This window comes from Haliotis rufescens, unplaced genomic scaffold (assembly GCF_023055435.1).
Source record: "Haliotis rufescens isolate VD_foot unplaced genomic scaffold, xgHalRufe1.0.p SCAF_10, whole genome shotgun sequence".
NCBI classification, from domain to species: Eukaryota; Metazoa; Mollusca; class Gastropoda; order Lepetellida; family Haliotidae; genus Haliotis; species Haliotis rufescens.
The window spans coordinates 4,650,168-4,677,310 of NW_025963780.1; the positions used below are offsets into that span (position 1 = coordinate 4,650,168).

Consider the following 27,143-nt stretch of genomic DNA (forward strand, 5'->3'; position numbering starts at 1 on the left):
CACTGAATCCTCTGTTGGAAACAAGCATGGAAAATCAAGGACCTATTCTAGCACTGAATCCTCTGTTGGAAACAAGCAAGGAGAATCTTGGACCTATTCTAGCACTGAATCCTCTGTTGGAAACAAGCATGGAAAATCAAGGACCTATTCTAGCCCTGAATCCTCTGTTGGAAACAAGCAAGGAGAATCAAGGACCAATTCTAGCACTGAATCCTCTGTTGGGAACAAGCAAGGAGAATCAAGGACCTATTCTAGCACTGAATCCTCTGTTGGAAACAAGCAAGGAGAATCAAGGACCAATTTTAGCACTGAATCCTCTGTTGGGAACAAGCAAGGAGAATCAAGGACCTATTCTAGCACTGAATCCTCTGTTGGGAACAAGCATTGAAAATAAAGGACCTATTCTAGCACTGAATCCTCTGTTGGAAACAAGCATGGAGAATCAAGGACCTATTCTAGCCCTGAATCCTCTGTTGGAAACAAGCAAGGAGAATCTTGGACCTATTCTAGCCCTGAATCTGAATCCTCTGTTGGAAACAAGCATGGAAAATCTTGGACCTATTTAGCCTTGAATCCTCTGTTGGAAACAAGCAGAATGTGAGGCACTGCCCTGGAGTCCAAATGGTGGTACACATACAACAACCTACCTCTGGTTCTTCCACATCCTCCTGGGTGCTGTTGAACTGCCCCTCTCCCCCCTCCTGGTTGAACTGCTGCGCTTCATAATCCTCCCCCTGGTAGTGCTCCCCATGGTGGGTGTACGGCTGCTCACCCCCCTCAAAGCCCCCCTCATCGTAGAGGGCGCCACTGTCATACTGGTCGCCATTATAGCTGTCCGGGTTGAAGTCATCAAGACCTTCGGCAAGGTCCTGAATCTCTTCATCATCTACAGCAATCTCCAAAGCCTGAAAAACAAACAAAGAACAATATATTTAAGCCAGACATTTTTTTCTTTTTCTTTTACTCACTTGTGTTGATATCAATGATGACAAAATATGCATGGGTGAGATTTTATTTTCCATCTCAGATCATTGTTCAACTGTTTCAGTTTGTAAACAGTAATAACCTGTTGTTTAACACCGCACTCAGTGATATTCCAGCTATATGATGGTGGTCTATAAATAATTGAGTCTGGACCAGACAATCCAGTGATTGACATCATGAGCATCGATCCTCGCAATTGGGACACGATGACATGCATCAACCAAGTCAGCGAGTCTGACCACCCGATCCCTTTAGTCGCCTCTTACGACAAGCATAGTCACCTTTTACGACAAGGTTGCTGAAGACCTATTCTACCCTGGATCTTCACGAGTCCAGTTTCAGTGGCAGAGAGATTAGTGATGCCATTTGATTGTAACATCATGGTAATCCTTGACATCTCAATGGTCTCCATAGCATTGAGATTCAATTTTATTGAAGCGATATCTCCTATGAGATATCACTAGATCTCACCGAAGCAATATCTCCTGAGGAAGCCAGTTTTTTGGATAAGAATCAGAATGTTTTTTCTTCAGTTAGTTACACTTATTGTTTGCCCAAAAGCCTGATCGGTTGGTGAGAAAAAAATTAAGAAAAGACAACTTGTTTATGCTGTCCTTTCTTCCGAAAACATATCTGATTATGCTGCTGTGTGTATGTTATTGTCTTTCTGTGTAATATTTTGTACGCATTTTGTGTGGGGAAAAACAAATTTGCATTTGCTGGAATTAAAAGATTTCTTTTATCCCCTACTTTTCATTTGGATGAATCCTTAACTTCACTAATATAGTCTCACCTCATGCTATATTAGCAAACAAATCAAATCACAACATTTTGCAGCAACATGTTTTTTAAGTGAGTGAGTGAGTGAGTGAGTGAGTGAGTGAGGTTTTACGCCACTTTTAGCAATATTCCGGCAATATTACAGCGGGGGACACCAGAAATGGGCTTCAAACATTGTACCCATGTGGGGAATCGAATGAGTGAGTGAGTGAGTGAGTGAGTGAGTGAGTGAGTGAGTGAGTGAGTGAGTGAGTGAGTGAGGTTTTACGCCACTTTTAGCAATATTCCGGCAATATTACAGCGGGAGACACAAGAAATGGGCTTCAAACATTGTACCCATGTCGGAAATCGAAACCGGGTCTTCGGCGTGACGAGAGAACGCTTTAACCACTAGGCTACCCGACCACCCCCGATCATCTTACTGCCAAGGTTGCTGGGCAGAACTGGTTCCTGGGAACTTATCTCATACAATGATGATACAGAATGAACATTTTAGATTGTTTGCACCATTTTGAAAAGAACCAGTTAACACTCACCTCAGCATCCTGGGCCCCATCAAGGCCTCCTGCATCTTGCCTGTTGGGGAGATGAAAATATGTCAATACTGATCTTTCAAAAGAAAAATAGGACTGTATGATGAACGAATGACAAAAGTCAAGTCAAACTGGCCAGGGGGATTAGTCACCTTTCACAAACACTATCCCAAAGCAAAGTTTGTGTGTTTGTTGTTTAACGCTGCACTCAGCAATATTCCAGCTATATGACTGTGGTCTGTAAATAGTCAAGTCTGGACCAGACAATCCAGTGATTAAGATCATGAGCATCGAACTACACAATTGGGATCGATGACATGCATCAACCAAGTCAGGGAGCCTGACCACTGATCCCGTTAATCGCCTCTTATGACAAGCTGAAGACCAATCCAGTCATTGAGATCATGAGCATCGAACTACACAAATGGGATCAATGACATGCATCAACCAAGTCAACGAGTCTGACCACCCGATCCCTTTAATCTCCTACGACAAGCATAGTCGCCAGTTACGGCAAGCATGCGTTGCTGAAGACCTATTCTACCCCGGAACTTCACGGATCACCACACCAAAGACTACTGGTCCTCATTTCTGGGAACACACAAAAAATTCAACTTCTAATTCCTGTTTCCAAGTATAATAGGAGTGCTACAATACTGTTTACTGTGCTCTAATTAGCCCGTATTCAGATAATGCTTAGTAACTATGATTACACAGCCAATGGGGGAACAAATAGCGTCTAGAGAAAGTCATATAGTGAATCTTTGAATCGAATTACATGTTCAAACTTTAAAGTTTAAAAAGGTTACAAGACGGGATAGGGGGTTCAAAAGAGAACTCTCCCCCCAAGAAAACTACTGGCCACAGGATAGCGGGCAGGCAGCTATTGCAAAAGCTGTGTATTGACTGACTGAAAAATATGACTGGATGAATGATTTAGAGTGGTTTTATGGGATGATATTCAGACTTAACACTCTTCACTGACAATGAAAATGCGACACAGCAGTCAAATTTGGAATAGTGCCACATGTCTACTTCTCTGTTGTGCTTACAACTTGATTTCTATTGATTTCTGCCAAAAATGTAGATAGTTGATTTCTTTTGTTTTCTGTCAAAAATGTACCATGACTAGGGAACCTATCTGCCTAGTGCTTGAGACTTATTGCTTTGATCTTTGTCGGTGCTAATCACCTAGCTGGCTTCAAATTGCCCTTTGCTATGTCCATTCTTTCACCTATCAGTGCTAATTACCCGCGGCCTCCCGTTTGCCCATTACCTATTATCTATCTGACTAAGTACTGGCTTCCATACCTTCAGCGCTAATTATCGTAAAGTGTTGGCTTCCATTGTCTATTGCTAATCACCTTTCAGCGCCAATCATCTGTTGGCTTCCCTTGTTTGTTTCTACCCTTTGTTATTTTCCACCTTTTGTTATCTTATTAATTTTGTTGTCCTTACATGTACATATATATGCTCTCTGCCTCATGGCATCATTCACCTGATGAATTAGTAAGCATATACTGCGTAACGCTGTGTTCCTCATAATAAAGAAGTTGACATCCATATATTCTCTTCCTCAAAAATGTAGATACGTAGTTGATTACTATTGTTTTTTCTGCCAAAAAATGTAGATAGTCGATTTCTATTGTGTTTTCTTCCAAAAATGTAGACAGTCGATTTTTATTGTTTTCTGCCAAAACTGTAGATAGTTGATTACTATTGTGTTTTCTGCAAAAAATGTAGTGCCACATTCTGTATTTTGTAACCTATAATTGTATATATAATTATTTACAATGCCTGCTGACAATGACTAAGGATGTACTGTTCCTTAAATAATAGCTTCCGTGCTGATGTGGCTGTCAAATTGGCTGTTTCAATCTGAGACAAACATTGGATTCCATACCTCTGATCGACCAATCAGAATCAAGTAATTTCCAAATTCAAATTTGCTGTAGTCAAACAACCAGCCCTAGATAAATATCTGCACGTTACCACTTCTGACATTAAGATTCTTGGAGGAAATGTGTCTTAATTTACATCAACAAGTCACCTGCTTTGGCTGGCTACAATGTGTGACCTGGGTGATCATGTGTCATTGTGTCCTGGTAGCATGGTTCATTGCTCATGCTATCAACCACTGGCCTAAATATTTCTATCTGTGTTTCCTTACTCAATCATCCCTCCCTCCAGTGAGTCGCCCCCCGTCTGGTTGAAGCTCTCAGAATCCTCAATGAGGGAAATGCCCTCCTCTGTCGTGTTGGCATACCCAGACTTATCTCCCTTTTCATCATCACTCCCCAGAAGTGCCTCCTCGTCGTATTCCTCTTCGGATTCGTGACCCTGCAACATCGTGCATGTTTTAACATGTTGCTCACACAACACAATACAGCTTGATACAGAGATGCACGGTTGATCCAACCAATTTTATCAATTTCAGTTTCCAACCCAAAATCAATCTTGAAATCTGTCATAGACTTTTTTTACCAAATAATATTGTTTTACACAATGAATTACTAAGGGATTAAAAAACCTTTTCACATCATGTCTAAAGCATTAAAAATCAGATAAAATACATTGTATCATGGTCTGTTGCTCTGGAAACATATTGTTGTTGTGTTGCAGGCTTTTATGGTACAGTATCATTTAAGACTGACATCTGCTATTTGTTTGTTTGTTGTTTAACACAGCACTCAGCAATATTCTAGCTATATGATGGCGGTCTGTAAGTAATCGAGTCTTGACCAGACAATCCAGTGATTAACATCATAAGCATCAAAGCAAGCAACTGTAATTGATGACATGCATCAACCAAGTCAGCAAGCCTGACCACCCGATCCCGTTAGTCGCCTCTTACGACAAGCATGGGTTGCTGAACATGCTGAAGACCAATTCTACCTCGGATATAGCTGGAATGGTCCACCTTCGATGACTGGGCCACATGTCTCCTCAATGATTCAATAGACTCTTCACAAGGAGAATATTCTTGTGGTACACCAACAAAACAGCAATGCCTATACCGCTATTCCTCATTCTAAACATGGTAAACATACAGTATTCTTACCAAGCTCACCTTACTCTTAGGAAAGGCATTAATTCCTCCAATATCTTCCTGGAGAAGGTCATCATCACTGGCAAAAACAAGATGCAAGCAAGTTAAGCAGAAACATTGTATCATGTATTTGTTGTGAGTTAGTGAGTTGGGTTTAACGCCACTTTTAACAGTATTCGAGTTATATCAGGGCGTGCCAGCTTAATGTGAGAGAAAAGCCCAAAGTGATGCAGGTCTCAGATGTTTACCACTTCGGTGAAATCCATGAGCACGGGTATGGTGCTGACAAACCTAGAAACATAATCGGGGCGAACCGGGATTCGAACCCACAATCATGGGTTTCTGGCATGCCCATGGGACGGAACTCTACACTGCAATTCATGGCACCTTAGACGACTGGGCCACCCGTGCCCTCGACATATATTTGTCATCATAAGGAAGAGCTGGGTTTAACATGTGTTCTTAAAACCGACTTTAAAACTTTTCTTGGATGTCCTGATGCCACAAGGCTAAAACAAATATAAATAGCCCTGGTTCTCAGACACCGCCCGTATCATCATAAAGTCGGCATGCTTAAACCCATGTTTCGTTTTTATTTCCATTAAAAAAACAAATCCTCAACTATTCCATGTCTCGAGCATGCGACCCTGGCGGTGAAATGCCACAATACTTCAAAACAATGTGGTCCATTAGAGCATGCAGTTACTGAACTTTACATTGCTTTACTGCACATCTTGTGTTATGGTCATGGCGACAATAGGAGTTTGTGTGCTTGTTTTGCCGTTTGCATATTTACAAAAAACATCACTAGATATGATGATTTACAAATTCAATGGTACTTGTGTACTGTATGTCGGACAATATTTCATACGCAGAGATAAAGATTAAATGTGTATTTCTCTTGTAAAATAAGCTGGAAATAGCAATCAATTGTTCACACATTTTTTTGTAGTAAAAACAAGTTACTATCATCCTTGCATCAATTCATAGAGTTGAACAAAAACATGTATTATAGTATTAAACATTGTGTAGTTCATTCTGAAGTTGTTCTGTAGTTCTAATGCATCTTGGAGACGCTTGTAGGTTTGTTTTCTTAGGTTCGAGTATTTTTCATTGCATATTTTTGTACATGGGACTGTGTAAACGCAAACACTTGGTTTATGACAAGGCCCTCTTGACTTTCATGGTTAATTTTGAACACTCTAATACTCCATCATATCATCAGATACAAATCTGCAATGCAGCGGTAGAAACTAACATTTTTAGTCCACTAGTCCTTATGATGATAACATATAACAAAACCCTTACAAATGGCTAATTTCTGCTACTGACTGACTGATATAGGAGATTTAACGTGCACTTTCCGACTATAGCGTATTTCGCACACAGGTTTCTGCTAGTCCTTATGATACCTTAACATGCTTAAGTAGTGGGCCGTCTGGCAAGGACAACAGGAGCAGTGACAATTTTTAATGCTGTGGGTGAAGGATAGCTACCTGTCCCAAGATACTTCAGTGGGCCTCCTCTTCCCACTTCTGGTTGTCATGATGTCAGTTACTTGAGAAATGCAATCAGTGGCATCTTCTTGTTATGGTCTACCATGACATATCTGAAACATCAATATATGGAATCAGTTTGTTTGTTTCTTGTTTAGTGCCACACTCAGCAATATACCAGCTATATGATGTCCATCTGTAAATAAACAAGTCTGGACCAGACAATTCAGTGACTGACATCATGAGCATCGATCTACGCAATTGGGATACGATGACATGCATCAACCAAGTCAGATAGCCTGACCACCTGATCCTGTTAGTCGCCTCTTATGACAAGCAGTGGTCATTGGACATGTTGGAGAAAAAGAAAGCAAAGAAAGTTTTACATGTCTAACATGTTTAAGGTATTCATTTATACAATTCATACTTTAAACATGTAAAGTAACACCTTAACAATGTTAACTGACTTGATGATCTGTAGAAATAAATATGTATAGACAATAATTTTCAACTGGACAGTTGTGCCAGCTTTACGAAAACGTTACTACTACTACCTCAATATAGGACACTGCCATTTGGCCAGCGGTCAGGCGGCTATTTTGAACTATGATTAAGACACCAGCAACTGATAAGTTCGGGTAACGGGGATACGCGGAACAGCTCATAACAACAACTAATTTGCAATATTCAGTTGGGATAGCATTTATCATGTTTATTGATGAGCAGAGTTGTTTTTTATCCAACAATGCATTTTAGGAGTAACTAGACCTATTCCACCAGAATATTATTAAGTTATTATTAGTATCAATCACAAGTGGAGAAATGTGTTGCTTGAGTAGATGGCGGCTCGTAAAAGTGGAGCAGTGGATAGTTTCGTCGGATCGTATGTTTACGGACGGCCATGTTTAACTTGATTACTTGAGCTATAACAAGGGGTTTGGTGTCACACTGACATTGTAAATAATCAGATGATGGTCTGTTTTTGTTATAAAGTTGTCTTTTATAAGTGAGGGAGATGTTTTACAGTTGTTCTTTTGATTTGTGAGAAAACTAAGAATGTTTTTAAGTGTATGAAAACCATTAACACGGGGATATGGGATGAATAGCTACAAATACGAACTCACCAAACATCTACCTGTTTGGGATGAAGATCACTCATAGGTTGGCAACAATCATCATATCTTGGTTAAATTACTGAAGGAACCACAGAGAAACAAGACATCATCTGGGCACTGTGCTACGTATAAACACAGAAAGTTTTTCAGAAGTTGCTTACCATTTATAAAAATGTGATGGTGTAAGAAATCATCACTGTTCGTTGGCAAATTTTCATTTGTTTTAGGCCTATTGGCTTTAACGACTTTGAAAACAAACTCCCTCTCATACTTGGCGTGCTGCCATTTGCTTAATATCTAATGGTGTATGACATATTCGTGGAATATTCATAAGAGGGCAAAAGGTTTATTGACTAATATCCCATCTGCCCATCTTAATCTCACTTCTCAGGCAACTTCAGTGCTCGAAAACTGGGCACCTGTTGAACAGATGCAGAAGTATTCACATGTGCGTCAAGGACACTTTCGGCTGGGAAATATAAAGATATTGAAGACTTTAAAACTTACAATTAATGCACGCCTAGTTGCATTTTAACAACAAATCCGTAGAATACCGCAGTTATCCATGATTTAGGTTGAGATTTACTTGGAGGATATTCACGCGCAAAATAAAATGGCGTCTTTGGGTATGTCAAAATTTAGGACTTTATTCCGAAATAATCCAAATACCGAGAGGCACATTTTGAAAGTCGATATTACATGTATTGGTGGTGGAGGAGGGGTGGGGACAAGGATGTTACATTAATGAGGCGGGTGTCAGCAATATATGATACAGTCATGAATGGAGGTCCCTCAATAAATCACCAGTCACTAATGTCTCTTAAAATGCGTCGCTCGTACGCTTGATCGAGGAGGATTACCGAGCTCTGACCGAGTTAAAAAATGCGGTGTATGGACAGATTCGTGGTGATGACGCGTGGTCCTGTGCACTTCTCGGTCAGGGCATATAAAGTCAAGCAACATTGGACGCGGAGAGTCTGGCCCTGTCCCACACTGAATACATGACTTAAAATATGCCTCTGTTCACCCAGCAGTGAATAGGTACCCGGTAGGATGAAATACTGACTGTTAACTTTCTAGCGCCTTTAACATGCAGCTTGGTTTGTATACTTCCCAGGGAGCTGAAAATGAAAAATCAAGTGCCACTGATCCATAGACGGGGTAATAATTCTCTGTGCGCTTTGTGCATGATATCCAATATTCTTCTTCTTCTTCTTCTTCTTCTTATTATTATTATCATTATAGTGAATCTCCGGCGAATCGTGCAACATTTGTTAAAGCTGAAAATGGCATATTTGTTGAACCAGAGAATACATAAAATTCTTCTTCTTATTATTATAGTGAATCTAATCTCCGGCGAATCGTGCAACATTTGTTAAAGCTGAAAATGGCATATTTGTTGAACCAGAGAACACATAAAAGACCAACCGATGACCACACATTTTTGCAAGAAAATCTAGCCTGGATTTATTTATTATATGATATGAAGATAATCTGGAGATATATTTTGTGAACATCGGGAATAAGGTGATCTGTTACAAGTGTCTTCCTTGCGTCTGGATGAGTTTTATTTACACTTCCTGAGTTCGAGAAGGATTACCGAGCTCTGACCGAGTTAAAAAATGTGGTGTTCGAGTTGATTCACTTGTTATCATGGTGATGACGCGTGGCCCTGTGCACATCTCGGACAGGGCACATAAAGTCAAGAAACATTGGACGCGGAGAGTCTGGCCCTGTCCCACACTGAATACATCCGTTATATTTTCATTTCTTATCTATTTCTTTAAGTGAAAGGTTTTGGGAGGCTTTGTAGCGGTAGCATCACTGTCATTCTATTCAGACCAAGAGTCATCCGAAACCAACCCCTGGCCGTAGATTGGGAATTCTCCAAGTGGTCTTGGCCCAAGACGAAATCGTCCCAGTGAATGAAGTCAGCCATGGCTGTGGCGAAAGTATATTGAAATAAATGTCGTGGAAGACACACATGTACAGCGAATAATTTGCAGCCAACTGACATGAGAGATATGATAAAAAAATCTTTGTAATCCGCTAAGGATTGTCTCTGGTCGTAGTCGGATAAATCTCATCTTACCGAGGCAATAGAGTAAACTGACTTTAAAAGTACAGTTTCCACCCTTGCCGAACTTGGCTGGAATTCCTGGGCTCGATCATAGAGCCACCAGTGGCTATTACGAGTTATGTCCCTTTAAGCCTCTCCTATGGACCAATCAGATTCCATCACTTGCATTTGTTTCAAACAAAACGGTGGCGCCCAGTCAAGACGATCTGATCGTTAATCAAGATCTATGTTATGATAAAACGGTTCTTACATCGCGAAGTGCATCAAATCACGTGGGCAACTTTATCAAAAACATGAAAAGATTTGGAAAATATCTGTTGACAACGAGTTGGCGGTGCACATTCTTTGCAAATACTGCAATCGACCGAAATCTGCGAGACAGTTTACGAACCGGATTTCGATTTCGTTGCGCGATTTTGATTGGACAATGCATAGACTCGTTAGTCCAGTCAAAATGTAACTCCATAATACCAGCCTAGTTCTGCAAGGGTGGAAACTGGACTTGTATAGTCAGTTAACACCCTTGCCTCTGGAAGATTGATAAATCCCGACTGAGGGAATTAACTCTAGCCCCGGATATTATGTAATATCGTTTACGTGGTTACCAGAATGGTCAGTTGTGAATATCTGCGCATCTATTGCGCATCTGCAACGGAACAGGGGGGTTAACAGCAGGGTGTCGGGGTGTTTCGGTTACATGCCAGACCGTAGCGCTGATGGTTAGTGATAAACTGTTGGGGAGGGCCGTCCCTCTATTACATGGTCTCTGGTTTAACAAAACACGTTTTCAAATCACAATATGATCCCCGGCCGCGTCATACCAAAAGACGTTATACTTTTTGTTACCCTGTCTGGCGCTCGGCATTAAGGGGTTAAAGCAAGGACTGGTCGGCTCGGAGTCAGTATATTGTGTCTGAGTGGGGTATTCATGTTAAACTGCGGCATGATATCTCAGTGAGCTAGCACTATAAATCGGCATCAGTCCGTTCTAGTACAAGCAGCCACACACACACACACACGTGCATGCACGTCGCTATATAAGTGCAATAATCGTGGACGCGACGTTTAACCCAATTTCACCTCACCTCTGATGCATAGGTAATCTGATGTCTGTATAACATCCAAACCAAATGTGCTTGCATGCATATTGATTTTCACAGCCCGTTTTAAATTAAATCACGGTTTTGTATGATAAAATGTTAAACTGTTATTACCTTTAAGACGCGCTGCTCGGTAGACAAGACCCAGTCTGAACTGGTACTGGTTTAGAAATGCGCCTTCTCTATCACACATATATATATGTAGACAGATGTTCAGTTTATTGCATTTTGATAAATTTGATGACAATGATTACAGGGACATTGTAATGATATTAATTTTTATCAATAATGACTAATATCGATATTGCAAGAAAATATAAAAGAAAATAGCATTTGCTGTCACAACATCCGATGTAAACAATTGCTCTCATAACTCCGTACAATGCTAAAGTTTGGAAAACGGTGCATATTCGCTTTGTTCACACGCTGCTGTGGAGCTCATTTCAGCACGCGTTTCGGGTGATCATGGCAATTGTCAAAATATTATTTCGATCGAAATAGCTAACTACTTTCAATCACTGTCATAACTTCATCCTGTCTCTTACGAACATTAAACTCATCAGCGTCGAAAACATGAAAGGCAAATAGCGGAGTTTGTGCTTCTACGGAGCACCTTGGCTTTAGAATTCAGCACCAGAACTTCTCGTGACGATCTCTGCCGTAGATCTAGGTCACGTCAGTCGAATAAAAATCGGACCTTAGTTCTCGCCTCCGTTTAATGACTGCATCATTAGGCGAACAAGCAGTTTCTGTGAGACCTTTGGATTGTTAACGTCGCTTACTCGAGATGCGATGTGTCTGATGCAAACTTTAGAAATATGAAACATGCAAATGCGTCTTGAAGGCGGGTCGCCGTTTTATCAACGCCCCTTTAGTAGATCTAAACTCTTTCACAAGAGGATGACGAAACACCGTCGCAACCAACAGAACTGGACGAGTATATAACATCAACTGGAAGAGTACAACTTTCCATATATAGTTCATGCCAGTGACATGTAAGAGATAAACAATTTCTCCGTTGCTTCTGATTGTAATAAGCAAACACAAAACTGACCAGTTGCTGACACCCTCAACTCAAGGACGTTAAAATCGGAAATCTGTGGATTTTGCAGGTATTTTCAAGCGTTTTTGATGCAGGAAATTAATTTGCTGTACTTAGGAACCTGATAGCTTTTTTCTTATGTGGTATCAGTGATGTATCACAGCACATGAACAGAACACCCAGGAGATCACTTCCTGGTTTGGTGAGTTGTACTTGTGTTGGTTGGTTGGTCCTGACAATCCAGTGATTAATATCATGAGCATTGATCCACGTAATTGGGATTGATGACATGCATCAACCAAGTCAGTGAGCCTGATCACCCGATCCCGTTAATCGTCTTTTACGACAAGCATAAGTCACCTTTTACAGCAAGCATGGGTTGCTGAAGACCTATTCTACCCTGGATATTTATGGGTCTATTTGTGTAAATAATATTGATGTCACTGTCTATTACTGATGCCCGGTTGATAAATTTCATCAATGATCAAATTGTTTCAGCTTCTGACCAAACAATCATGAACTCTACTGTATGCATACTTATTTTCCATATGATTATGTTAATTTATTTTAATTGGCAGAAGCGATTACTTAAAAAATCAACTTGTTTGAGTTTCTAACCAAGAAATCAATCAGGAAATCTATAGACAATTATTTTCCAGTTATATTCTAATTCATTTTAATGGGAGGCAAGGGTGGCCCTGTCATGCTGGTAGGGCATACCTGTTTCGTTATACGTCATTGGTTCTATTAATTTGCCATCATTTGATATTTCACTTTACAAATTAGCGGTGATATGTTATTTCTCAACAGCCCTGTTAGCATGAATTTGCAAATTCATGACACTTTTTTTGGTAAAATGTGTTTTTTCTCTCTTTTGAATTGTTATTATTCATTATCATTGTTTAAATCGAAACTGGAAATACCAGGTAGTAAATTTTGGGGACAGTTGCCTAAAATATCAAGAAACGGCCATGATAGTCTGTCTGACAAGATGTCATCAAGTTTATCTGTAACAGTCGATGTTTATACATGCACAAACTTAAAGTAGATAATGATATGGTTAAAGTTGCTACGAGATTGATAAGTAAATATTATCTCTATGAAATATGAACTAATGTACACTATATTTATCCGTGATTTGTGAAAAGGTGATCTGAAGTTCCTGTGAACAGTTATTAGGTATCCTACAGGTATTCCTTACCCTCAGTCACAAAAGGTGCTGCAATTCACTGTGTAGAGTTGCCTCCCTTTGGCCATAAGGGATCCTCCGGTTTTTATCCTAGATTTGCCTTTTATAGTATTTTTTTATTCTTGGTGACCTGTGAAGGTCAGGGGTAGGAATTTACTTTCCGAGTCAAGCCTGTATATTAAGAACAGTTATATACTTCTGAAACATTATTTCATTTTTTTAAATCTTAAAATGTTCACTAATTTTGGTAAAAACCCAATAGAGTGATGAATAGATGAGTAAAAGAATATTGGTTACCCAATGAAAAGTGTAATAACCCAATTAAAATAGAAACCCAAGAGTAAAATGGATTTGTGCACTTTCAGCAATGAGGCAAGAGAGTTAACTGACTTTAAATGTCCAGTTTCCACCCTTGCCGAACTAGGCTGGAATTACTGGGCTCGATCATAGCGCCACCAGTGGTTTTTACCAGTTATGTCCCTTCTAAGCCTTTTCTATGGACCAATCAGATTCCACTTCTCCTATGACTTGTGTTTGCTTCACATAAAATGGTGGCACCGAGTCAGGACGATCTGATCGATAATGAAGATCTATTTTGTGATAAAAGGGGTCTTACATCGTGAAATGCATCAAATCACATGAGCACCTTGATTAAAAACATGAACAGATTTGGAAAATATCTGCTGACATTGAGTTGGCGGTGCACATGTTTTGCAAATCCTGCAGTCGATCAAAATCTGCATGACTGTTTATGAACAGGATTTCGATTTCAGTGCACGATTTTGATTGGACCATGCATAGAATCGTTGTTAGCCCAGCCAAAATGTAACTCCATTATACCAGCCTTGTTCTGCAAGGATGGAAACTGGACTTTTATAGTCAGTTAACTCTCTTGCCTCGGGAAGATGGCAATGTTCAAGCATTAAGGCAACGAACAACAGAATTGAGTGTGTGAAACTCAATGTGTCAGTAGGATTATTGCTACAACCCATGAAGTTTGAAAGACTCACTCACTGACTCACTCACTCACTGACTCACTGACTCACTGACTCACTCACTGACTGACTCACTCACTCACTCACTCACTCGGAGCGGTGGGGTAGCCTAGTGGTTAAAGCGTTAGCTCGTTACATCGAAGAACCAGGTTTCATTCCCCACATTGGTGCGATGCGTGAAGCCTATTTCTGGTGTCCCCGGCTGTGATATTGCTGGTAAATTGCTTAAAGAAGCGTAAAACCATACTCACTTTCACTTTCTCAGTCAAATAATCTTCCATTCTTTGTTTCAGCCACATCAAGAAAAAACATGGCGGCAAGTGGCAACAACATGATGACTGACTCGTATGTCCAATTCCTGGAAGAGGAGTTTGCCAGGAATCCTCTGAAGGCGTCGGTTACCATCCAGGCTTTGGGGGAAGCAGGTGCAGATAAGGACGCAAGTGAGTTTTACCTGTATAATAAACACAATGAAAGTGCACATTGACTGTAAACATCATTTACATGAAGCAAGTCGTGGAGTCATCTCACAGAGGGATGTCATTTTCACCTTTTCAGCTTGCTGACAGGATTAATGTCTTTGGTCATGTGGATACCGTGCGTGGGTTTTACATTGCTTTTAGCAATTTTCCAGCTATTTCACTGCAGGCAAAACCAGAAACTGAGGGGTGACTGAAGAGCCTAACTATGAACCATGCAAGTACACAAAATTTGTTGGTCTGTTTGTGACCATGGATGAGTCTTGGGTTCATCACTATCAGCCAGAAGAAGGCAAAATCAGTTACATCAGGGCGGTGGGGTAGCCTAGTGGTATAAGCGTTCGCTCGTCATGCTGAAGATCCGGGTTCTATTCCCCGCATGGGTACAATGTGTGAAACCCATTTTAGGTGTCCCCTGCCATGATATTGGTTGAATATTGCCAATCATACTCACTGTTCCATCAGCTGGCAATGTAATGGCTACAGTTTCTGGGATTCCAAAGGAACCTTTCTGGTGGAATACCTCCCGGAAGCTCAGATCATTGATAGCTGATCTTATGAGGCAACTGTGTGAGGGAGTGAGGCAACTGTGTGAAAATGTCAAGGCAAAACATTGTGGAAAACTAAAAGATGTCACCATGACTGCATGAGGATGCAAATAATGATGATGTCATTTCTGCTGTGAAGGACCTTTAACACCACATGGCAGACACCTTAAACACCACCAGGTGGACACCTTTAACACCACTAGGCAGACACCTTTAACACCACATGGCAGACACCTTTAACACCACCAGGTGGACACCTTTAACACCACCAGGCAGACACCTTTAACACAACCAGGCAGACACCTTTAACATCACCAGGCAGACACCTCTAACACCAGGCCGAGACCTTTAACACCAGGCAGACACCTTTAACACCACCATGCAGACACCTTAACACCACCAGGCCGACACCTTTAACACCATTGGGCAGACACCTTTAACACCACCAGGCAGACACCTTTGACACCACCAGGCAGACACCTTTAACACCACCATGCAGACACCTTTAACACCATCGGGCAGACGCCTTTTACACCACCAGGCAGACACCTTTAACACCATCGGGCAGACGCCTTCAACACCACCAGGCAGACACCTTTAACATCACCAGGCAGACACCTTTAACACCACCAGGCAGACACCTTTAACACCATCGGGCAGACACCTTTAACACCATTGGGCAGACACCTTCAACACCACCAGGCAGACGCCTTCAACACCACCAGGCAGACACTTTTAACACCAGGCCGAGACCTTTAACACCATCGGGCAGACACCTTCAACATCACCAGGCAGACGCCTTTTACACCACCAGGCAGACACCTGTAACACCATCGGGCAGACACCTTTAACACCATCGGGCAGACGCCTTCAACACCACCAGGCAGACACCTTTAACATCACCAGGCAGACACCTTTAACACCACCAGGCAGACACCTTTTACACCACCAGGCAGACACCTTTAACACCATCGGGCAGACACCTTTAACACCATCGGGCAGACGCCTTCCACACCCCCAGGCAGACACCTTTAACACCACCAGGCAAACACCTTTAACACCACCAGGCAGACACCTTTAACATCACCATGCAGACACCTTCAACACCACCAGGCAGATGCCTTCAACACCACCAGGCAGTCGCCTTCAACACCACCAGGCAGACACCTTTAATACCACCAGGCAGACACCTGTAACACCACAAGGCCGACACCTTTAACACCAGGCCGACACCTTTAACACCAGGCCGACACCTTTAACACCTTTAACACCAGGCCGACACCTTTAACACCAGGCAGACACCTTTAACACCAGGCTGACACCTTTAACACCAGGCAGACACCTTTAACACCAGGCCGACACCTTAACACCAGGCAGACACCTTTAACACCAGGCAGACACCATTAACACCAGGCCGACACCTTTAACACCAGGCACTCCAGCATCATTGGCAGTGTGTGGACCACAGGGATTATGTTGAAATAGAGTGCTCAGTAATTAGTTACAGAACTGTTCAGGCACCACCAGAGGCTACACAGAATCAAACTGTATTGTACGCTATGGGGAACAGAACCCGGGTGTGTGACGTGATGAGTGAACGCTGTAGCCAGCGGGCTCCCACACTGCCCCCTTCACATCAGAAGGTTCGTGGTTTGCATCCTATTATGGGATGGCCACAAAATACACGTTATTGATGCTTTACCTTGTACACATAAGGCCAGACTGTTTTAGTATTTTTTGTGACAATCCCTCCCTGGTAGGTTGGGTCAAAAATATAAAACAAGTTGTCATTTCCATTTTGTAATTTAGTTCCTTGAAAAGTTATCTGAATATGTTGTGTGTGTCCACGCATCCAGTGTTCATTAAGCTTGTATAGTCGTCGAACCTTTTGTCACGTTATGATGTCATGTTTAACCGGTTTACATATGTGAGGTGAAAGCAACTACAGCAACTAAAGACACCATAACTACTGTATTTGACACAATAAGAACCCATGGCGCTCTCAAAATTAGTAATAGGATGCTCTTATTAGAATAAAATTTTGATGAAAAAAAACAGAGTTGAAAGATCGTAAATTTTGTGGTTTATGCTGACAACCTGAAAAGACACAAAAGAAAAGTCTGTTGTATTAAACATGACAGATATATTTTCCAGAATTTAATTGCCCCTAATTAAGGGTGCATATTACACATGAGTGCGTATTATACACAAATAAGTAAGTCTTGTGTACATTGATCATTTGGAAGGGATGCTAATTGGGATTGTTCACTTGCCAATATATTAACAAATATCGCTGTGGGCGCTTATTAGAGTGGGGCGCTTATTACGTTGAATACGGTATTAATATTATAATAATGGGCAATATGTCCATGGTGTTCTGTTCCCCAGGTCCCCAGAGTGATGCATGCACGGGGAACGAGCAGACCATGAAGCTTGCTGTGGGTCTCCCTAGCAACCTGACGGAGCTGCTCAATATGCCCAATGACAAGACGCAGCTCATCCTCGTCGCAGACAGGAGTGGCTCCATGTCCGGAAACCCATGGAATCAGGTAATACCAATCATTATACAATCTAGCAATCTGATTGGCTACTCACAATATAAAGCACATGTATTGGTAACACATGTCGACTTCTACGAATACCTTGATGTCATATCTTTGAGTAGACCGCCTCTGTGGTCTAGAAGATGGAGCGTCTGTCTGGAGAGCTGAAGCTCGTTGGTTTGACCTCCGGTGACATCTGTTTTCTAGCAGATATTTCTTCAGCCTAGAGAGTGGAAGGTCAGGCGTTTGACCAAAAGATGTTAAAAAAGTTTTGTTGATGTTTGAACCAAGATTGTGTTCAACATGTCTACCAGATGATAAATGTAACTTGTTCGTGTATGGTTTTAATAAGCGCCTCACTTTGTCAGTTTCACCCAGGTTGTTTATCATGGTAAATATGGTATTTATGGCCATGCAAAATATTTCACTGAAAATGATTTTCTGTTGCTTGTGAACTTGTAGACGACCATTTAGTCTATGAAAACTTTCATTCATGTGTCACATTGGTCAATACATCTTCCTGAGGCAAGTGAGTTAACTTTCCACACTTGCCGAACTAGGCTGGTATTATGGAGTAACATTTTGGCTGCACTAACAAGCCTATGCATAGTCCAATCAAAATCGCGCAACAAAATCGAAATCTGGTTCGTAAACTGTCTTGCAGATTTCGGTCGACTGCAGTATTTGCAAAGAATGTGCACCCCCAACTCGTTGTCAACAGATATTTTCTAAATCTTTTCATGTTTATAATCAAGGTGCTCACGTGATTTGATGCACAATGCAAAATAAGACACGTTTTATCACAATATTGATCTTGATTTTCGATCAAATCATCATTACATGGAGCTGCCATTTTGTTTGAAACAAATGCAAGTGATAAAGTGGTGGAATCTGATTGGTCCATAGGAGAGGCTTAGAACTGACATAACTCGTAATAGCCACTAGTGGCGCTGCGATCGAGCCCAGGAATTCCAGCCCAGTTTAGGCAAGGGTGGAAACTGGACTTTTAAAGTCAGTTAACTCTCTTGCCTCGGGATGATAGGGTCAATATGAAGAAGCAGATGAGCATTTGCGTACAAAGCCGTGTTACAGGGTGAGAGACTAAAGTGATGGGTTGTATCAGTGTTTGTTGTTAACGCTGGACTCGGCAATATTCCAGCTAATTGATGGCAGCTCTGGTTGTATCATTATCACCATTGTGTAATTGAATGTATTAAAATATTTGATCAGCAAATTTAGCATACATGGAAATGTAACAAATTTTGGCTTACAAGAATGTCAGATGTTTGGGAGGTTTTGAGAAACAAGGCATAATTTGTGTGATGACTTTTGAGGCAAGGAGAATTTAACTGCTGCTGATTACAGCATGGGAAAACTCATCAAGCCCTGTCCTATTCTCACAGGTGAAACAAGCTCTATTGGATGTCATCACAGATAGTCTTGACGACAGCGGTCTCCAAGTGGACGTCATTACATACGACACCGGGGCGGAGTATATCAACTACACTCGGAACAACTTCAAGGAAGTGATTGGAAGCCTTAATAGCAGAGGAAGCACCTCCTTCAGTGCTGCTTTTGGAAAGATTGATGAAGTTATTGCAGAAAACTCGGGTAAGATTCCTAGGTTTTTCGCCGCTGCTTAGATTTACACTGGGTTATCTCCCTTTGTTTAGACATACCCACGCTCCTTCCCAGCACAGGACACCTTCATGACACCAGAAATTCAAATTGACAAAGAAAATAATTGAGCAGGGACAAGAGTATTCAGCATCACGGCAGTCATCACTTATTTGTAAACATAACGGTCAGTCATTTGCGAGTTCAACTCCAAGCATGTTGTAGCCACCTATCACCACAGAGGGGAGCTTTCACTGGTGGCAGCGATAGTCTAGAGAGCTCTGCGGGATATCGCTGTGAGGAGCTTGAGATAGACTGGGATGGAACTTGGGCTTACCTCCCCATCTTCAGACTTGCTCAGTGGAGTCCTAGGTTATCTCCCCCTCTTCAGACTTGCTCAGTGGAGTCCTAGGTTATCTCCCCCTCTTCAGACTTGCTCAGAGGAGTCCTAGATTATCTCCCCCTCTTCAGACTTGCTCAGAGGAGTCCTAGGTTATCTCCCCCTCTTCAGACTTGCTCAGAGGAGTCCTAGGTTATCTCCCCCTCTTCAGACTTGCTCAGAGGAGTCCTAGATTATCTCCCCCTCTTCAGACTTGCTCAGAGGAGTCCTAGGTTATCTCCCCCTCTTCAGACTTGCTCAGATGAGTCCTAGGTTATATCCCCCTCTTCAAACTTGCTCAGAGGAGTCCTAGGTTATCTCCCCCTCTTCAGACTTGCACAGTGGAGTCCTAGGTTATCTCTCCCTCTTCAGTCTTGCTCAGAGGAGTCCTAGGTTATCTCCCCCTCTTCAGACTTGCTCAGAGGAGTTCTAGGTTATCTCCCCCTCTTCAGACTTGCTCAGAGGAGTCCTAGATTATCTCCCCCTCTTCAGACTTGCTCAGAGGAGTCCTAGGTTATCTCCCCCTCTTCAGACTTGCTCAGAGGACTCCTAGGTTATCTCCTCCTCTTCAGACTTGCTCAGATGAGTCCTAGGTTCTCTCCCCCTCTTCAGACTTGCTCAGGGTGTCCTAGGTTCTCTCCCCCTCTTCAGACTTGCTCAGAGGACTCCTAGGTTATCTCCCCCTCTTCAGACTTGCTCAGGGTGTCCTAGGTTCTCTCCCCCTCTTCAGACTTGCTCAGAGAAGTCCTAGGTTATCTCCCCCTCTTCAGACTTGCTCAGAGGAGTCCTAGGTTATCTCCCCCTCTTCAGACTTGCTCAGAGAAGTCCTAGGTTATCTCCCCCTCTTCAGACTTGCTCAGAGGAATGCTAGGTTATCTCCCCCTCTTCAGACTTGCTCAGAGGAGTCCTAGGTTATCTCCCCCTCTTCAGACTTGCTCAGATGAGTCCTAGGTTCTCTCACCTGTTAAGACTTACAAGGAGGAACTTTGAAATTTCCCTCAACCAAGTTGTTTTGTTTGTTTGAATTTCTATTTCATTTCAACTACATATGCATCATGTAATTGATTTAGTGAGAATGCAAGGGACAAGCAGGGTTTTTCACATTCGTCTGCCATCTCGAACCAATCTGATCAAACAAACAAGCATAAACTCATTTGTCATTGACTAGAATGGCATACACAAAAATATAAATGTCACCACATTTGTGGTAAGAGGGAAATTAATCAAGATTCTTGTCATGGCCGCTTTGCATACTGGTGTCAGTGGTGTTACTCAATCTCATTAAAATCAGACCTCAGTTCTCGCTACCGCTAAACAAAGATCTGAGGACATCCCATTAGGGGTCACGTCAGAACGACCTTTCATCCGATCAATCAGAGCATCGCTTACCAGATTATGAAAGTAAAAGTCGGAATGTGATTTCTGATCATGCAGCCTCGAAAACTTTAACTCCGAACGATAGTTACGGGCTTAACGACTGTATCCATACAATCTAGACCATCTATTAGCAATTCCAGAATGTTCTTTTGTTCAGGTTTCAAATTTGTAATCGAGAATTTGTCAAAATATGTTTCGAAGCGTAGTCGCCAATTTGAAATTAGTGCCGTAAAGCACGAGAAAGCTGCCTTCTGATTGGTCATTCCATTGGTCAGTCAAAGTTCGCGCAAGGTCAGTCTGACGTGACCCGTAATGGGATGTCCTCAGATCTTTGTTTAGCGGTAGCGAGAACTAAGATCTGATTTTAATGAGATTGTGGTGTTACTGGGAGTGTGAGGAATGCGTTCCACTGGGAAGGACATTGGTCTGGTAGGAGTCTGGGGTTTATCTCCCCATCTTCACATTTACTGGTAGACATTCAATCAACCAGCACAACAAGCCTGGGGTATTGGGAACCTATTCTGCTCAGCAATCTTCACCTTACATACTCCAGGTATAGGTTACAGATCAGGCTTGCGAAGGTTAAAATTTGTACAGGCGGCTGTGATAAAGCTGTAACATGACAATGTTATCTCACTCCTAACCTTTTTTTATATGATGGTTCTCCCTCCCTTTGGTTAATGGTCAAAATATATTTAAGATAAAATTAGAAAATAATATTTAATAATTAGTCTTGGTATGATAAGAGAGAAAAATAGATCCATTGTCAATTTTGATTGTTCGTTTATGAAATTTGATAGGATGTGATTTATACCATTTCCTTGGGACAAAGCCACACACTTGTTGGGGTACCAGCAATATGTGGGAAATACCAAACTTAACCTACCTGTTCGTAAAAAGGAGTTGTCCGACTATGCTAAGGGCAGATTCTATTCAGGGAGTCATCATTATTAAAATTTGGGTAAATAATTTTAAAGCTTGTACATTTCATCTACATAGACATATAAAGTAGTATATAATTTGGGCTTTGTGCAGTGAGACCGCCTCCGTGGTCTAGTGGTAGAGCATCCGCCAGGAGAACGGAAGGTCCGGGGTTCCATCCCCGGCCGCGTCATACCAAAAGACGTTAAAAGATGGTACTTGTTGTTACCCTGTCTGGCGCTCGGCATTAAGGGGCTAAAACAAGGACTGGTCGGCTCAGAGTCAGTATACTGTGTCTGAGTGGGGTATTCATGTTAAACTGCGGCATGGTATCTCAGTGAGCTACCACTATAAATCGGCATCAGTCCGGACTAGTACAAGCCGCCACACAAACACGTAAATGCAAGTCGCTATATAAGTGCAATAATCTTGGACACGACGTTAAACCCAATTTCACCTCACCTTTGTGCAGTGCTCTTGAGGGTGCTTTCTTATGGATTGGTCTAGGAATTCAGGGGTTGCTTATTAGAGCTTAAATAAATAAAATGCCTTTGTAGCATATTTGCCTGTTCTGAGTGTATTTGTCATCGCAATGTGACCAGGTCGCAGATAGCGCATGTTCACTCTACTTAGTCGTGCTTGGGCAATAATCTGCTGATATTACTTCCATTAAATCTTTGTCCATTTGCAAGATACTGGTTAGATATTTCTGATTATGATGATATAGATGACTGCATCTCATTGACTTCTGATTCAGCTAAAAGATTCACCAAGGTGGTGGTGATATTCCTGACTGATGGACAGGACGGAGGTGCTGCGGCAGCCTCCCGTGCATGGCAGACTCGGCTGTCAGCGCTGAGTGTAGAAGTCGTCATTCACACTGTCGGATTCAGCCAGTGTAAGTCGATTTATTCATTGATGTTTTTATTTGGGGGCCATAGTGTCTTAGCTGCCATGATTCTCTGTGCAGACTTACCTCCCTTATCAAACAAGGATCTGCAGGTCGTATTTGGTCTTATTATCATCTTGACCTTTCAGCACAAACATGAATGTGGGTGTTGGGGTTGTTGTTGGCAAAGGTACAACAGACATGTGCCCTTTCCGTATTTACACGACCCGTGAAGATCCGGGGTAGAAAAGGTCTTCAGCAACCCATGCTTGCCGTAAAAGGTGACTATACTTGTCGTAAGAGGCGACAAACAGGATCTGGTGGTGCATGTCATCGATCCCAATTGTGTGGGTCGATGCTCATAATATCAATCACTTGATTGTCTGGTCCAGACTCGATTGTTTACAGACCGCCATCATATAGCTGGAATATTGCTGAGTGGGGCGTAAGACAACCAACCAACCAACCAACCAACCGTATCCACACATGTACCTTAACAAACTAGGAGTACAGAAATGTACGGTAGCTTGGCAGTATGAATTGTAGGGCAGAAGTTATTAAGCACACGAGGGCTGGGACGAGTCCAAATTTACTAGCCTTGTACCTAAACCCTATCACCTTACCCTACCCAGATGCCTGCTGTAGGTTTCAAAAGTTAGTTACAACATGTCCCATTGGGAATTGTTTTACCGGAGCCCTCAAGGTAATTAAAATCAGATCTTAGTTCTCGCTATCGCTAAACAATGATCTGAGGTCATCCCATTAGGGTCACGTCAGAATGACCCTTCATCCAACCAATTAGAGCGTCGCTTGCCAGATCATGAAAGTGACAGTCGGAATGTCATTTCTAATCATGCGACCTCGAAAATTTTAACACAGGATATTCCAAACGATAGTTACGTGCTTAACGACTGAATCCATACAATCTAGAACATCTATTAGCAATTCTAGAATGTTCTTTTGTTCAGGTTTCAAATTTTTATTTGTCAAAATATGTTTCGAAGCGTAGTCGCCAATTTTAAATTAGTGCCGTTAAACACGAAAAAGCTGACTTCTGATCGACTAATGTTGACATCTTGTCAGTCACTCCATTGGTCGGTCAAAGTTTGCACAAGGTCGGTCTGACGTGACCTGTAATGGGATGTCCTCAGATCTTTGATTGCTGGAGTTCTGGGAAAATTAGTCAGATACTCGCATAAGACGATCTGATCATGCATCGACTGAAGTGGACTGAAGCTTTATCTTTACTCAAACATACAATTCAGAAGGAATGTGTGCATAGTCAGAGAGAAATGCAAACATTAGCGACTCGTAGTGTAAACATGGAGTTTTATTGTTAAACATTAAACATTATATCACATGACAAACCACAGGTCTGGGTAGTCCTGTGCGTACCCGAATCCTACTCAGAACCCACCCAACCAGAGTACCCGAGTCACCTGTCCCTGCCCCTGCCGTTCGGCACACGTGACAATGCCCATGTGACAGCTGAAATAAACCCTTTCCCTTTTTGTAGTGGTTGTGCCGACAATGACCCTAACTGCATGAATTTTGTATTAAGGCACTTTAATCAGTATTCCAGCAATATCTCAGCTGTGCCCAATAGAAACAGACCTCATACATTGTAGCCATAGTGAAAACATACATATTTTCATCCACTGCACCGTACTTGAAACTACCAACAGTAAATTGTTAGTGGGCCAGTATTTGGCCGTTCTGTCTATGAAAAAGATGGCTTATGCACCATCGATAAGAGAACTTGCAAGTATCAGGATATGTTTCGGATCGTGAGCAAGGTATCATGATACATAACGGATCGCACAGTTGGTGTATCGCCCAGCCCTATGTACCGACAAAATGCTTGTGGGTTATGACAAGTCCAGGGCTCTTTAACACAGTGTCTCTTTTAACCACTTGGCAGGTAGCTGGTGGGAGAAAACATATGACAAGCTAAATTGGTTGCTATGGTATTTTGTTCATTTGAGGTTGTATTTTATTTCTACAGCCCATGACTTCAAATTTCTCCAGTTTCTGAGCACGATTGGATCCACAGATGGGATATTCCGCTATTGTGAGCCAGGAGATGGGCCAGTGGCACTCAAGGCTAAGATCCAGGAGTTGTTTGAATACATCTCACTCAGGTAAATTAGGGAAATGAAGGATGTCTGCCATATTTGTTTGTAGAGGCCACTAACAAGTATCAGTGTTTGGTGACTAATTCTGTATCATCTTGTATTGATAGCGTTTGTCGATGCTCATGCTTTCATTTCCTGGTCCTAACTCGCTTATTGAAATGGTGATCTGAAATCGCGGGCATATTGCTGGCGAATGAGTAAACAAACAAACAAAACCTTTCTTTATCAGAGCCAACTCATCTGTATCAATGTTGTTTCTGTTGTTCGTTCACAGCTCGGGACAAACTATTGACCTTGACCTTGAAATGGAAGGTGATGACAAGATTGTAGGCCTTGGTTCTGTTGTGCAGACGTCCACAATTCAAGGGCAGATAACTCAGATAGAGACCGATGGAACAACAGATGGTAATTAAGTTCGACCAACTTCGATTTTTTTGTCAAAACTGAAATTATGAATTTACAGACTTAAAAAACAACAACCAAAAGTTATGTTTTATTCAACATTTCTGATTGTAGGATGAATCAGGCAAAATAAAATTACAAAGAAAGTGTTTAAAATTTTCGGCTACAAAAATAATAGTCTTGGTTCTCAGGCACCACCCGCATCATCACAAAGTCTGCCGCACATTTTGTTTTTATTTCCACTTTTAAAAAAAATATGAAAATGCTAATACACAAAGCACGAAAAATATTGAAAATGGAATCAAATACGCAACATGCAATGAACTTAATGATGATGTGGGAAGTACCTGAGAACCAAGACTATTATTTTTTTTAGCCTTAACAACAATCGTTTGATAAAATTCTTTTATTTTGGTGTAGGCCAACTGCAGGTTACAGCAGAGAGCTGGATATACATGAAAGACCCCAACAGCCTCCCTACGATGAAGATAAAGATGATAAAGAAATTTAGGAAGGTTTGTATTCCGAGTTTGACAATTCTGTTTGCTCTAGGGAACTAGGGTGGCCCAGTTGGCAAGGGTGCCGCTATCCCTAAGGCACGGGTTCGAATCCTAGATTTTTACAGATCATGTTTCTAGGTTTGTGAAAAATAAACAAAAAACTCTGTTTAGATTTTGTGAGTGAGATGAATGTGTCTGTGTTAGCAACTTATCTCTTTGGTCTTTCGTTGTAAAATAAATATTTTCAGATTTTAGCTGTTGCCCATGTTTTATAATGATATATTCTTTATCACTAGAATTTCTCTATTCACACCAAACACAGCGTTTATTGCCACTTATTTGTAATTCTTGTTTCTATTCTCCATGTTTAGTGACTAGTTGCTTTCATAAATGTGAAATAAAATATGACTTTTTTATTTTTGAACAAAACCAACAAATCTCAACCCCAAACCAACAAAACTCAGTTTTCTTAATTCACCCGAACTGACAATATATTTCAGAGCTAATGTTAAAAAAAGTTTTTTGGATGATCTGTACATAGAATGTCAGCCTTTGGCTGCAGTCTCGTTGAATTATATGTAGTCATATTTATAAGGCCAAGGATTTATGAATTCATGATATTTGTTTCTTTTATTTCAGGATAAAACGATTTATACCCTTAATATTGCTGTAGTAGTAGATACTATACGCAGAGAGATGGTTACCACGGCAACAGAAAAGGTTGACTGGGCGATGAAAATTTTGTCCAGAAATACTGACATCCTTACAACGAAGCTAGCTGACAAGATCGAAACCAATGGAGGTAAAGAAATATATTTCATGGTTGTCAAGACTGGGCAGTGTTTGACAGAATAGCCTATGATTGTGGTCGGTAAAGGAAGCTTATATCCATGGTCTATAATGTAGAAGTATACTGCATCACGAAGCATGGTCCTTCATTTAGCACATGTGTAATCAGGTCGAGAACTTTATCACAGACAATTACTGCTG

The 27,143-nt window shown here is 41.5% G+C and overlaps 2 protein-coding genes across 6 annotated transcripts in view; one reads left to right on the forward strand and one right to left on the reverse strand.

Annotated features, from left to right (window-relative positions):
* Window positions 1–8,584, reverse strand: part of LOC124145510 (RNA-binding protein 33-like) — a 52,751-nt gene extending 44,167 nt beyond the window's left edge. For 3 of the 5 annotated variants that reach the window (XR_007218800.1, XR_007218799.1, XR_007218797.1), the window contains exons 1-6: window positions 8,465–8,575; window positions 6,843–6,955; window positions 5,359–5,425; window positions 4,468–4,637; window positions 2,301–2,340; window positions 648–905 (exon numbers count right to left, since the gene is read on the reverse strand). Coding sequence is in view for 2 of the 5 variants with exons in the window: in XM_048386631.1 (XP_048242588.1) it covers window positions 648–905; window positions 2,301–2,340; window positions 4,468–4,637; window positions 5,359–5,425; window positions 6,843–6,892 (585 nt within the window). In the remaining 3 variants the exon portion in view is untranslated. Of the gene's footprint in view, window positions 1–647; window positions 906–2,300; window positions 2,341–4,467; window positions 4,638–5,358; window positions 5,426–6,842; window positions 6,956–8,464 lie in introns of all 5 variants that reach the window. The other 2 variants (XM_048386631.1, XM_048386635.1) reach the window with 2 other exon arrangements.
* A 2,954-nt stretch (window positions 8,585–11,538) lies between these two features.
* Window positions 11,539–27,143, forward strand: part of LOC124148036 — a 41,921-nt gene continuing 26,316 nt past the window's right edge. Inside the window, exons 1-9 of the mRNA XM_046518963.2 lie at window positions 11,539–12,249; window positions 14,657–14,806; window positions 17,779–17,939; window positions 19,337–19,544; window positions 22,985–23,125; window positions 25,122–25,257; window positions 25,526–25,656; window positions 26,074–26,168; window positions 26,793–26,955. Coding sequence (XP_046374919.2) covers window positions 14,674–14,806; window positions 17,779–17,939; window positions 19,337–19,544; window positions 22,985–23,125; window positions 25,122–25,257; window positions 25,526–25,656; window positions 26,074–26,168; window positions 26,793–26,955 — 1,168 coding nt within the window. The 5' untranslated portion in view covers window positions 11,539–12,249; window positions 14,657–14,673. The remainder of the gene's footprint in view (window positions 12,250–14,656; window positions 14,807–17,778; window positions 17,940–19,336; window positions 19,545–22,984; window positions 23,126–25,121; window positions 25,258–25,525; window positions 25,657–26,073; window positions 26,169–26,792; window positions 26,956–27,143) is intronic.